At 47.4% G+C, this 13,049-nt stretch overlaps 1 protein-coding gene across 1 annotated transcript; it reads right to left on the reverse strand.

Moving 5' to 3' along the window:
* Positions 1 to 316: 316 nt before the first annotated feature.
* LOC140486120 (large ribosomal subunit protein uL18m-like) lies at positions 317 to 10,303 on the reverse strand. The gene is made up of 4 exons (XM_072584770.1): positions 10,216 to 10,303; positions 9,940 to 10,114; positions 5,378 to 5,615; positions 317 to 489 (listed from the first exon to the last, which is right to left on the reverse strand). Exons 1-4 carry the CDS (start codon positions 10,286 to 10,288, stop codon positions 325 to 327), a joined length of 651 nt encoding a protein of 216 aa, XP_072440871.1. The 5' UTR covers positions 10,289 to 10,303; the 3' UTR covers positions 317 to 324.
* Between the last annotated feature and the right edge of the window lie 2,746 nt (positions 10,304 to 13,049).

Consider the following 13,049-nt stretch of genomic DNA (forward strand, 5'->3'; position numbering starts at 1 on the left):
GCTATCTACTAATCTGTCTCTTCACCTTCAGGGATCTGTGGGCAAGACCCCTGTTCCTCTGAGTTTCCTAGTGTCCTATCATTCACTGAGTACTCCCCTTGTCTTGTAACACAGGAACAGGAGATCATTCAGTTCCTCAATCCTGTTACACAGGAATAGGAAGGATACCAGTCAGTCCCCCAGCAGATAAGATCAGTGATCTCAGAATAAACCTTGGCTGATGGTAGGGAGATGGAGCAATCTGGGATCATCTTGCTGTGTGTGAAGCCTGCACCCTCACCCCACATCCCTTATGACAACCCGTGAAAAGAATGAGTTCTGAAGTCAGACAGAATCTTTTGCTTTATTTAGGAATCGAAAGGAACTTGTTGCGATGCCTTTGCCCCATCTCACCTTCGGTCCCAAATTCCCATGCATCGACTGGTACACTCTCCGTGGTTCGCTGAGGATCAGCCCACTGTCTTTTAGCGCAGAGCGGAATCGCTGGACCTACAGAGCACAGAGAGATGGAGATGAGGTGAGCTTGTTCGCTGATAGCCCCTTGCTGCCCTCCCTCTCTCTACCCCACAGGGTAGCTGTCCCTTCTCTGCCCAATCCTGAGGCAGTGATTCTTCTCCTCCAATCAAATCTACCCTCTTCTTCTGTAATACCTCTCCCAGACAACTATCCCTATGGGATTGTGATTCCTACCTCAATCGATGAGCCTAAAAAAATTCTGATTGTTTCCTCCTCCCCCACAAACTTTCTTTCATTATTCCAGGGTTTTGTGATTGCTATTTGGACTGACAAACCCCCATTTTTATCCCAGGTTAAAACTCAGTTTAGAAGATTGCGATACTGCAGACTTGAACTGTTTCCTGAGATGTAAGGGACAAGGAGAAGTTGTTATGAAGGAATTAAAGGCAACATTCCAATTAACCATCCCTGGGAGAAAAAGGAGTCAAAGCAACATAAATAACCCGTTTCCAGGGTTAGCAAAGTTAATTGTTTGACAACCAGCTGTCTTGTGACTAATAGGTAATTAATATTCCCTGCATGAGGGATGTACTGAAGTGAAGGGGTTACTGGCACAACATGCAATGTTTTGAATAGAAAGTTGGCATCAAGTGTAACAAGGAACAGAAAAGCTACTCCCAATAAGAAGGCAATCCAAAGACTTGAATACTCCAGAATCAATATTGTGGATGAACAAATCTAAAGGAGCATCAATCATGTCACATCACAAGGCAGAAAATTCTAGAAGATTTCAGATTCAGGATTCCTCAGCAGCAGAACTCTGAAGAACGGCACTGTACAAGGATGATACCCTGGACATCCAAAGACAGACATTGTAGGTCGTAATCGTAGCTAAATTCCACCATGAATCAGGTAATACCCAAGCTGGATTGTGAGGCCTAACTCGCTGACCGGAGGTCCTTATTTTGGCTGCCACGTGCAATAAAGATTAAGTACAGACTAACCTCAATTATCTGTATTTTGGATTATCCGAACAAGGTCTCAAGTTCTAATAAAAATATTACATCAAAGAGGTAGGTGAATTTGGATTGCCTGTACTGAAGAACATGTGAAAACACTGGCAAAATCAAAGAAACACAATCACCTCAAGCAACAATGAGTGGAGTTTTTGGTTTCACGTAAGGATTAGTTACACAGTCCTTTTCAAACGTGTGCTTTATTTCCGTCACTTTACTGGGCAGTTCTTGAAATAAATTGCCGAGAAAGTAAACATGCGCAAGGCAGTGCTTCTGATTTCCTACTGTGACACTGAGTTCACAGAAACTTGATAAATGCTCTTGTGATTGTAGAAGCTGTTCAGGACCTTGCTTAATGCAGGGATTTCATATATTTATGTGATGTTAAGGGTTTAAGTCCTTCTCAGTTTAACCTGCAATTTGCAGAATGCAAAGATTAGTTTGTTCAAATAGCAGACTCATCAAAATTATTGATTGAAACAAACTGTCTGGTAGAGCACTGCGATCCGAACGAGAAGGTGCTCGCTCAACTCATTCAGATAATAGAGGTTCCTCTGTTTTAAGACTGGATTGTCTTGGAGATTCCTTAGTAAGTAGCCAAATTAAAGGTAGCTTGTGGTAATTCACCCACAAGATCTAATTGAAGTTTGTAAGATGCTAAAGGAGATTAAGAAAGTAGACACAGAGAAGATGTTTCCCCTTGTGGGGCAATGTAGGTTAAGAGGCTGAAAGATTTGGGAGGATGTACTGCAACATTGAGTCAAAGTTAAAATCAGATCGGCCATGACCTTATTGAACGGCAGAGTAAGCTGGAGGAGCTGAGTGGCTTCCTTACGGTCCTCGTTCATATGAGAGGTCATCGTTTTAGGCTTAACATGTGGCACGTTTAATAACAGACATGACGAGGGTTGGTACCTGGGACTTCGATGTTGTGGCCATTACAGAGACGTGGGTAGAACAGGGACAGGAATGGCTGTTGCAGGTTCCAGGGTTTAAATGTTTTAGTAGGGTCAGAGATGGGGGTAAAAGAGGGGGAGGTGTGGCATTGCTTGTCAAGGATAATATTACAGCAGTAGAAAGGGTGATGGAGGAAGACTTGCCATCTGAGGTAGTGTGGGCGGAGGTTAGAAATAGGAAAGGTGAGGTCACCCTGTTTGGAGTTTTCTACAGGCCTCCTAATAGTCAGAGAGAAGTAGAGGAAAGTATTGCCAGGATGATTCAGGAGAAGAGTGAAAGTAGCAGGGTGGTTGTTATGGGGGACTTTAACTTCCCAGATATTGACTGGGAAAGCTATAGCTCAAGTTCGTTAGATGGGTCGGTGTTTGTCCAATGTGTGCAGGAGGGTTTCCTGACACAATATGTAGACAGGCCAACAAGAGGTGAGGCTATACTGGATTTGGTTCTAGGTAATGAACCAGGCCAGGTGTTAGACTTGGAGGTAGGTGAGCACTTCGGGGGCAGTGACCACAACTCGGTGACTTTTACTCTAGTGATGGAGAGGGATAAGTGTGCACTGCAGGCCAACAGTTATAGCTGGGGGCAGGGAAATTATGATGCGGTGAGGCATGACTTAGGATGCGTGGATTGGAAAAATAGGCTTCAAGGGAAGAACACAAATGATATGTGGAGATTGTTCAAGGAACAGCTAATGGGTGTCCTTGATAAGTATGTACCAGTCAGGCAGGGAGTAAAGGGTCTTGTGAAGGAGCCGTGGTTTAATAAGGAATTGGAATCCCTTGTGAAAGGGAAGAGGGCGGCCTATGTAAAGATGAGGCGTGAAGGTTCAGTTGGGGCGATTGAGAGTTATAAGGTAGCCAGGAAGGATCTAAAGACAGAGCTAAGAGCAGCGAGAAGGGGTACTGAAAAGTCCTTAGTTGGTAGGATTAGGGAAAACCCAAAGGCTTTCTACAGGTATGTCAGGAATAAAAGGATGACTAGGGTAGGTATCGGTCCAGTCAAGGATAGTAGGGGGAAGTTGTGTGTGTGGAGGTGGAGGAGATTGGTGAGACACTGAATCAAAACTTTTCGTCAGTATTCACTCAGGAACAGGACATTGTTGCCGATGTGAATATTGAGTCACAAGTGATTAGAATGGATGGCCTTGAGGTACGTAGGGAAGAGGTCTGGGGAATACTGGAAAGGATGAAAATAGATAAGTCCCCTGGGCCTGATGACATTTATCCTAGGATCCTCTGGGAAGCTAGGGAGGAGATAGCGGATCCATTGGCCTTGATTTTTATGTCGTCATTGTCTACGGGAATAGTGCCAGAAGACTGGAGGATAGCAAATGTGGTCCCCTTGTTCAAGAAGGGGAGCAGGGATAGCCCGAGTAACTATAGGCCAGTGAGTCTCACTTCTGTTGTGGGCAAAGTCTTAGAGAGAATTGTAAGGGATAGGATTTAATGAACATCTGGATAGGAATAATGTGATCAAGGATAGTCAGCATGGTTTTGTGAAGGGCAGGTCGTGCCTCACAAACCTTATTGAATTCTTTGAGAAGGTGACCAAGGAAGTGGACGAGGGTAAAGCAGTAGATGTGGTGTATATGGATTTTAGCAAGGCGTTCGATAAAGTATCCCATGGCAGGCTAATGCAAAAACTACGGAGATATGGCATTAAGGGTGCATTAGAGGCTTGGATTAGGAATTGGCTGGCTGGAAGGAGACAGAGGGTAGTAGTTGATGGTATAGTTCATCTTGGAGCGCAGTTACTAGCGGTGTTCCAGAAGGATCTGTTTTGGGACCATTGCTGTTTGTCATTTTTATAAATGACCTGGAGGAGGGGCTTGAAGGCTGGGTGAGCAAGTTTGCGGATGACACAAAAGTCTGTGGAGTTGGGGACAGCGAAGAAGGATGTGGCAGGTTACAGCGCGATATAGATAAGTTGCAGAGCTGGGCAGTAAGGTGGCAAATGGAATTCAATGTAGCTAAGTGTGAAGTCATTCACTTTGGTAGGAGTAACAAGAAGATGGATTACTGGGCTAATGGTAGACTACTTGGTAGTGTGGATGAGCAGAGGGATCTTGGTGTCCATGTACACAGATCTTTGAAAGTTGCCACCCAGGTAAATAGTGCAGTGAAGAAGGCATATGGTGTACTGGGCTTTATTGGTAGAGGAATTGAGTTCCGGAGTCCTGAGGTCATGTTGCAGTTGTATAAGACTCTGGTGTGGCCTCATCTGGAGTATTGTGTGCAGTTTTGGTCGCCATACTATAGGAAGGATGTGGAGGCATTGGAACGAGTGCAGAGAAGGTTTACCAGGATGTTGCCTGGCATGGTAGGAAGATCATATGAGGAAAGGCTGAGGCACTTGGGACTTTTCTCATTGGAGAAAAGAAGGTTTAGGGGAGATTTGATAGAGGTGTACAAGATGATTAGGGGTTTAGATAGGGTTGACAGTGAGAACCTTTTTCCGCGTATGGAGTCAGCTGTTACTAGGGGACACAGCTTTAAATTAAGGGGTGGTAGGTATAGGACAGATGTTAGGGGTAGAGTTTTTACTCAGCGGGTTGTGAATTCATGGAATGCCCTGCCAGTAGCAGTGGTGGACTCTCCCTCTTTATGGTCATTTAAGCGGGCATTGGACAAGCATATGGAGGTTATTGGGCTAGTGTAGGTTAGGTAGGCTTCGGTCGGCGCAACATCGAGGGCCGAAGGGCCTGTACTGCGCTGTATTTTTCTATGTTCTATGTTCTCATAAGGGGATTTGCTTCTCCAGAGTGTGATAGTCACTGAATAAGTTTGAGGTGGTAGACAATTTTTTAGTCAGTAATGGTTTCAAGACAGTGGGCAGGACTGTGGAGTTGAGGCCGGATGCAATCAGCCACAATCCTGTTTAAGTGAGTCACCCATCTTTCCTCCTAAACTAATCAGGACCCTCATTCTCTTAAAGTTCTCGGGACTTACCGACTCTGCCCGGTATTCCCAAGGGATAGCCCGGAATTGGAGGTAGCCGATCCCGGCCTCAAGGCAGCGTTGAGCTAGCACACGGCCCACAGTCTCGGCTGCAGTGACGTCCCGGGTGCTGTATAGGTGCTTCTTGATGGACCACTCTTGGGTCGAAGCTGAAATGACCACCTCGCCCTGACTGCTTGCTGCCTCCACACAGGCTGTGACGTGCCTCTGGCTCTTCCTGAAACGCAACCTGGCATCAAGCAGTAGAGAGACAGAAAAATCAATGACAAAGGAAATGAGAGATATCAGCAGCAAATCATCCTGTGAGGCACCACTTACCACAACTGCACTCCCCTGCCTTCTTCAATCGTCTTTGTCACTTCATCAAAAACTCAATTAAGTTGGTGAGATACCATTTCTCATGCACAAAACCATGTTGACTATCCCTAATAAGTCCTTGGCTTTCCAAATGCACATAGATCCTATCCCTCACAATCCCCTCCAACAACTTACCCACCACTGACATCAGTTCCCTGGCTTTTGCTTACTACCTTTCTTAAATAATCACACCACATTAGCCACCCTCCAATCTACTGGCACTTCATTCGTGGCTATCGATGATACAAATATATCAGCAAGGGACCCAAAAATCACTTCCCATACTTCTGAGGCGTTAGATAAAGTCCTTGGGATTACAGGAATGAAATGGGATCAGGGAACCGAGTTGGCTGATCAGCCATGATCACATGGATTGTTAAAAGGGGTAAACAGCCTCCTCCTTTGCTTATACTGTATGTTTCTATGAGCCCTGTGTGACCTTATTTCTAAGTCAATGAATGCGAACATGGCGCTACAGCTAGCAATTTGGAAAACAAGTAGTCCTTTGGCCTTTTTATGAGTAGTAGTGAGTCCAGCCGTTAAACTGTCTTCCATTTTCTTCCACGCAATTTTGGTGAGATGGAATATTCCATCTAGTTTTGACATTCCTGATAAAGGGCTTACCCCCGGAACGTCGACTCTCCTGCTCCTCGGATGCTGCATGACCTGCCATGTTTTTCCAGCGCCACACTTTTCGACTCTAGTTTTGAGGCACAGTCTCAGAATAAAAGGGAAGCATGAGGAGGAATTTCTTCTCTCAGAGGGGAGTGAATCTGCGGAACTCTTGACCACAGAGGGCGGTCGAGGCTGAGTCATTAATTATATTGAAGGCTGCGATGAGATTTTTAATCTGGAAGGGATCAAAGATTATAAAGAAAGACAGGAGAGTGGAGTTGATAATTGCCAAATCAGCCATGACCCCATCGGACAAAAGAGTACATTCAATTGGCTGACCTCTGTTCCAACATCATATGGACTGTCAGGTAGATACTGCGGTTACTCAGGGAACACAGCAACTAACGTGCAGACAGCAAGAACTGACTAACAGCACTGTGATATCGGGCTGATTGCCTGTTTTCACCAACTGGACACAAGTTTTAAAGATTCAGATTGGCATTCACAGTGCTTCTTCCAAGGAGGTCACGAAATCTTTAATATGGACTTCAGACAGCAGTCAGCCAGTTAGATGTCACAGAGGGACACAGTCTGGCACTCCCTCAGCACTGACCCTCCAACAGTGTGCTACTCCAGTACAACAGTTCTCACATCAGCCCAGATACCAGTGGTTAGATTTCTGCTCTCCCATCTAACCCAGAATCTCGGAAGTCTGAGACAAGAGGACTATTCACTGAAGAATTTTCACATTCACTCGGCCAGAGGCAGAACTCAGGGACAAAGAGCTGACAGCCACTGGCAATGGAAACGGGAAATTGGCAGAAACTGACACAGCAGTGAACCTGCACAGTTACTGCCTTTGCTGTTTGAATTCGTGAATCACTGGACATTGGAATACATCTGGGAAAACAAACAAGTGAAATTCACAACTAATCTTGGAGGAACCTGTTTGGGAGAGGGGACAGCACAGAAACAGGTAAGTGGATATTTTAAGCATGGCCTTACAGTAAATCTGCAGTTGTGAGTAGAGTTGGTGTTTTATTATTTTTTTTGAGATATGCCTCTTGATTAAACTTAAAATATAAGCCACAAGTATTAATTTAACCTGGAGCAGTGTTTTGTAGAGGAATAAGACAGTGCTATTTTCTGTGTCTGTAGACTAAAAGCAAAAATGGCCTTTAGTAGAGTGATATGCTCTTCTTGTCGGATGTAGGAGTTCAGGGAGAGTTTAAGGGTTACTGAGGACTATATCTGCAATATATGCCGTTGATTAAGAATCCTTTCAAATTGAATGGAACAGTTGGAGAGACAGTTCGAGGTAATGAGGAATTTACAAGAGCAGGGAGACATGAAGGATGGCAGTTATAGGAAGAGGGAAAAGATGCAGATACAGTCACATAGATTGGTTAACTCCAGGAAAGGTAAGAGAGGTAGACAGTTCGTGCAGGAGTCTTCTGTGGCTATCCCCATTTCAAATAAGTATGCTGTTTTGGAACATGTGGGGTTGATGATTCTCAGGGAAACGTAGCAAACAGCCAAGATTCTGGTACTGAGACCAGTTCTAATGCAATGACAGGTACATCAGGTTCCAAGAGATCGATTGAATTTGAGGACTGTCTAGAATTTGAGGACAGATGGTCCTGTGGCCAGCAGCATAAAATCAGAATGGTGTGTTGCATTCCTGGTGCCAGAGTCAAGGATGTCTCAGAGGGGATGCAGAATGTTCTCAAGTGGAAGAGGGGCCAGCAGGAGGTCATTGGAACCAATGACATAGGAAGGGAAAAGGTTGAGATTCTGAAAGGAGATTACAGGGAGTTAGGCAGGAATTTAAAAAGGAGGCCCATGAGAGTACTAATATCTGGATTACTCCTGGTGCTATGAGCTAGTGAGGGCAGGAATAGGAGGATAGAGCAGATGAATGCATGGCTGAGGAGCAGGTGCACGGGAGAAGGATTCAAAATTTTGGATCATTGGAAGCTCTTTTGGGGTAGAGGTGACCTGCACAAGAAGGATGGATTGTACCTAAATTGGAAGAGGACTAATATACTGGCAGGGAGATTTGTTAGAGCTGCTTGGGAGGATTTAAACTAGTATGATGGGGGTGTGGGACCCAGGGAGATAGTGAGGAAAGAGATCAATCTGAGACTGGTACAGTTGAGAACAAAGGCGAGTCAAACAGTAAGGGCAGGCAGGAACAAAGCAGAGAACAGAGTAGGACTGATAAATTAAACTGCATTTATTTCAATGCAAGAGGCCTCACAGGGAAGGCAGATGAACTGAGGGCATGGTTAGGAACATGGGACTGGGATATCATAACAATTAGAGAAACATAGCTCAGGGATGGACAGAACTGGCAGCTTAATGTTCCAGGATACAAATGCGAGGAAGGATAGAAAGGGAGGCAACAGAGGAGGGGGAGTGGTGTTTTTGATAAGGGATAGCATTACTGCTGTACTGAGGGAGGATATTCTCGAAAATACATCCAGGGAAGTTATTTGGGTGGAACTGAAATAAGAAAGGGCTTGTTGGGCTTGTATTATAGACTCCCTCATAGCCAGAGAGAAATTGAGAAACAAATTTGTAAGGAGATCTCAGAACTAGAGCAATAAGCTTAGGGTGAGAGGGGAAGACATAAAAGAGACCTAAGGGGCAACTTTTTCACACAGAGGGTGGTGCGTGTATGAAATGAGCTGCCAGAGGAAGTGGTGGAGGCTGGTACAATTACAACATTTAAAAGGCAATGAATGCGTATACGAATAGGAATGGTTTGGAGGGATATGGGCCAGGTGCTGGGAGGTGCCAGACTGGGTTGAGATATCTGGTCGGTATGGACAAGTTGGACTGTTCCCATGCTGTACATCTCTATGACTCTTTGACTTGCTATCTGAATGCTCATCATTTGGCGATGCCACTGCTGGACTGAGGTGTACAAAGTTAAAAATCACACAACACCAGGTTATAGTCCAACGGGTTTAATTGGAAGCACACTAGCTTTCGGAGTGCCGCTCCTTCATCACAACCACTTGAAGAAGGACGAGCGGCACTCCGAAAGATAGTGCTCCCAATTAAACCTGTTGGGACTATAACCGGGTGTTGTGTGATTTTTAACTTTGTATCGGAATGCTGTTGACAAACTGAGGGCAGAAGCTGGAAGAGGGGGAAGCAGACAGATACAGTCAAGGGCAAAGCGAAGGAAGATGGAGTGGATTTTTCCCGATAGAGGTGTACAAGTTAATGAGAGGCTTAGACAGAGTAGGTAGCCAGAGACTTCCCCACCCCCCACCCCCGGGCAGAAATGGGTGACACAAGATGTCATAATTTTAAGGTGACTGCAGGAAGGTATCGGGGCGATGTCAGAGGTAGGTTCTTTATTCAGAGAGCGATGGGTGTGTGGAATGCACTGCCAGCGGTGGTAGAAAAGTCAGAGACATTAGGGACATTTAAGCAACTGCTGGACAAGCACATGGACGGCAGTAATTTGCAGGGTGTGTAGATGTGGTTGATGTTAGATAAATGCTCAGCACAACATGGTGGGCCGAAGGGCCTGTACTGTGCTGTCCCATGTGGTGTCCGGTGCTCACCGGTGCCAGTAGCTGCCCCTCGGCCAGGTGCTCTGCCAGCCGTTGTCCTTCCTCGCCAGCGCCAGACGCTCCAGGTTCCGGGGGTTGCGGTTCACAAATCGCGGCGAGACCGTCTCGTTCTCTCGCGTGTCCGGGGCTATCGAGGATTCAGCCGAGGCCGACATCAACCGCCAACCTTCAGGCCCAGAGAGAGAGACGGGGTTAATGCAGGTGCACATGGGTCATCACTGCTGACAATGGCCGGGTGACAGGGGCATGACTCTGCCCACCCCGTACCTGTTCGAGCGGGAGCCGCCACCGCCGCTCGCTCCAGCTGCAACCGGAGAGCGACCACCACCGCCGCCGCCATTGCGCTGAGAACCCCGCCCCCTGACGTGACGACGGGACACGTAGCCCCGCCCCTCGACCTCACTCCCAGACACTCAGCACTGTCCCCTGAAACCTCGCCCTCCGCCCATGGGCACCAAGCCCCGCCCACTTATTCCCCGCCCTGGCAACTAAGCCCCGCCCCGGCAACTAAGCCCCGCCCCCTAACGCCGGGGGGCATGACATGCGTTGGAGGGCATCTTTAACCACGTGGGAAGGGAAACCACTCCCCACCTCTTCCTCCGCTACATAGATGACTGCATTGGCGCCACCTCGTGCTCCCGTGAGGAGGTTGAGCAATTCATCAACTTCACCAACACATTCCACCCTGACCTTAAATTTACCTGGACTATCTCTGACACCTCGCTCCCATTCCTGGACCTCTCCATCTCCATTAGTGACGACTGACTTGACACTGACATTTTTTACAAACCCACTGACTCCCATAGCTACCTGGATTACACCTCTTCCCACCCTATCTCTTGCAAAAATGCCATCCCGTATTCCCAATTTCTCCGCCTCCGCCGTATCTGTTCCCAGGAGGACCAGTTCCACCATAGGACACACCAGATGGCCTCCTTCTTTAGAGACCGCAATTTCCCTTCCCACGTGGTTAAAGATGCCCTCCAACGCATCTCGTCCACATCCCGCACCTCCGCCCTCAGACCCCACCCCTCCAACCGTAACAAGGACAGAACGCCCCTGGTGCTCACCTTCCACCCTACCAACCTTCGCATCAACCAAATCATCCGTCGGCATTTCCGCCACCTCCAAAAAGACCCCACCACCAGGGATATATTTCCCTCCCCACCCCTTTCCGCCTTCCGCAAAGACCGTTCCCTCCGTGACTACCTGGTCAGGTCCACACCCCCGTATGACCCACCCTCCCATTCTTGCACTTTCCCCTGCCACCGCAGGAACTTTAAAACCTGTGCCCACACCTCCTCCCTCACCTCTATCCAAGGCCCTAAAGGAGCCTTCCACATCCATCAAAGTTTCACCTGCACATCCACCAATATCATTTATTGTATCCGTTGCTCCCGATGTGGTCTCCTCTACATTGGGGAGACTGGGCGCCTCCTAGCAGAGCGCTTTAGGGAACATCTCCGAGACACCCGCACCAATCAACCAAACCGCCCCGTGGCCCAACATTTCAACTCCCCCTCCCACTCTGCCGAGGACATGGAGGTCCTGGGCGTCCTTCACCGCCGCTCCCTCACCACCAGACGACTGGAGGAAGAATGCCTCATCTTCCGCCTCGGAACACTTCAACCCCAGGGCATCAATGTGGACTTCAACAGCTTCCTCATTTCCCCTTCCCCCACCTCATCCTAGTTTCAAACTTGCAGCTCAGTTACTAACTCCTTGACTTGTCCGACCTGCCTATCTTCTTTTCCACCTATTCACTCCACCCTCTCCTCCTTGACCTATCACCATCATCTCCTCCCCCACTCACCCATTGTACTCTGTGCTACTCTCTCCCCACCCCCACCCTCCTCTAGCTTATCTCTCCATGCTTCAGGCTCACTGCCTTTATTCCTGATGAAGGGCTTTTGACCGAAACGTTGATTTCGCTGCTCGTTGGATGCTGCCTGAACTGCTGTGCTCTTCCAGCACCACTAATCCAGTGGAGACTATCATTGCCTGCAGATCCGACCTTCATCTTCCCACTACACCATCAAGGTTAACACTTGTTCATTCCCTTACGCAGCCGTCTGTGCCCTCCCTTGACCCCGTCCTTTCCATCTTTCCCACCGCCCCTCCATGCCCCTCTACCTCCTTCCTGCGCTGGGTTGCTCTGACAATGTCAATTTCACGTCCTATGTCAATTTCACTTCCTGTGTCAATTTCACCGCACTACGTTTTCTTTTTCCCCTCACGAACCGGGATCACCCTACTCTGTGCTTGCTGACCCCACCCCCTACGTTTGCCCTCCCGGATAGCGCTTTGTGTTTCGTTGGACCCGCGGGAGTAGCTGCGGACGTTCTGCTTAAACCTGAGCGGATAACACTGTTCTGCTCGGAGACAGGGAGGTCTGCAGATGCTGGAGCCCGAAACATCGATTTCCCTGCTGTGCGTTTCCAGCAACACACTCTCGACACTTTTCTGCCAATTTTCTGTGAATTTAAAAAGTTTTAATTGTGTGATCATTCGAGGATTGCCCTGGGATTTTCGTGCTAATTTTGTTATCGATTGATTTCAGATGATGAGAAATCCGAAATGCTGCTTTGTGTGTATTAAAAAGTGAGGCGGGGCATCAGGAGACCGATCCACTCAGTAAAACTCGGTCTTTGATGACTTCTCAATTCTAATATTTCACTGCAAAATTTCCAACAAAACAACAACGAAATTTAGAGTCAAGAACTATTATTGCACATCAGCTGATTTCTTGGGCGCTGCTGGCTGTCGCGATGGTGGTATAGTGGTGAGCATAGCTGTTTTCCAAGCAGTTGATTTGGGTTCAATTCCTCGCTATCGCATGCTCTGAGCTTTGAACCACTCAACAATAATAAACAAAAAGAGCCAGTGCATTCAGTGGTAATTAAACACTTCCATCTCTACATGACATTGAGGCTGCCTGCATCTTCTGAGATAGGCAATTTTGGCCAAGTACCTGCCGCGTACATGGTGGGTGTGTCCCCACGTGCAATGGTGGTATCTGTGTTGACACTGACACATCTTGCAGCAGCTGCCCTGACAGGGTTATATGGTGTCATGGTCAATGTGGTCCTGAAGGCTAGGCA

Source organism: Chiloscyllium punctatum, chromosome 15 (assembly GCF_047496795.1).
Source record: "Chiloscyllium punctatum isolate Juve2018m chromosome 15, sChiPun1.3, whole genome shotgun sequence".
NCBI lineage: Eukaryota > Metazoa > Chordata > Chondrichthyes > Orectolobiformes > Hemiscylliidae > Chiloscyllium > Chiloscyllium punctatum.

Coding starts and splice junctions, on each gene's coding strand:
- LOC140486120 (XM_072584770.1), bottom strand. CDS start 10,288: ATGGCGGCGGCGGTGGTGGTCGCTCTCCGGTTGCAGCTGGAGCGAGCG. Junction 10,115..10,215: donor GGCGGCTCCCGCTCGAACAG/GTACGGGGTGGG, acceptor CTGGGCCTGAAG/GTTGGCGGTTGATGTCGGCC. Junction 5,616..9,939: donor AGGGGCAGCTACTGGCACCG/GTGAGCACCGGA, acceptor GCTTGATGCCAG/GTTGCGTTTCAGGAAGAGCC.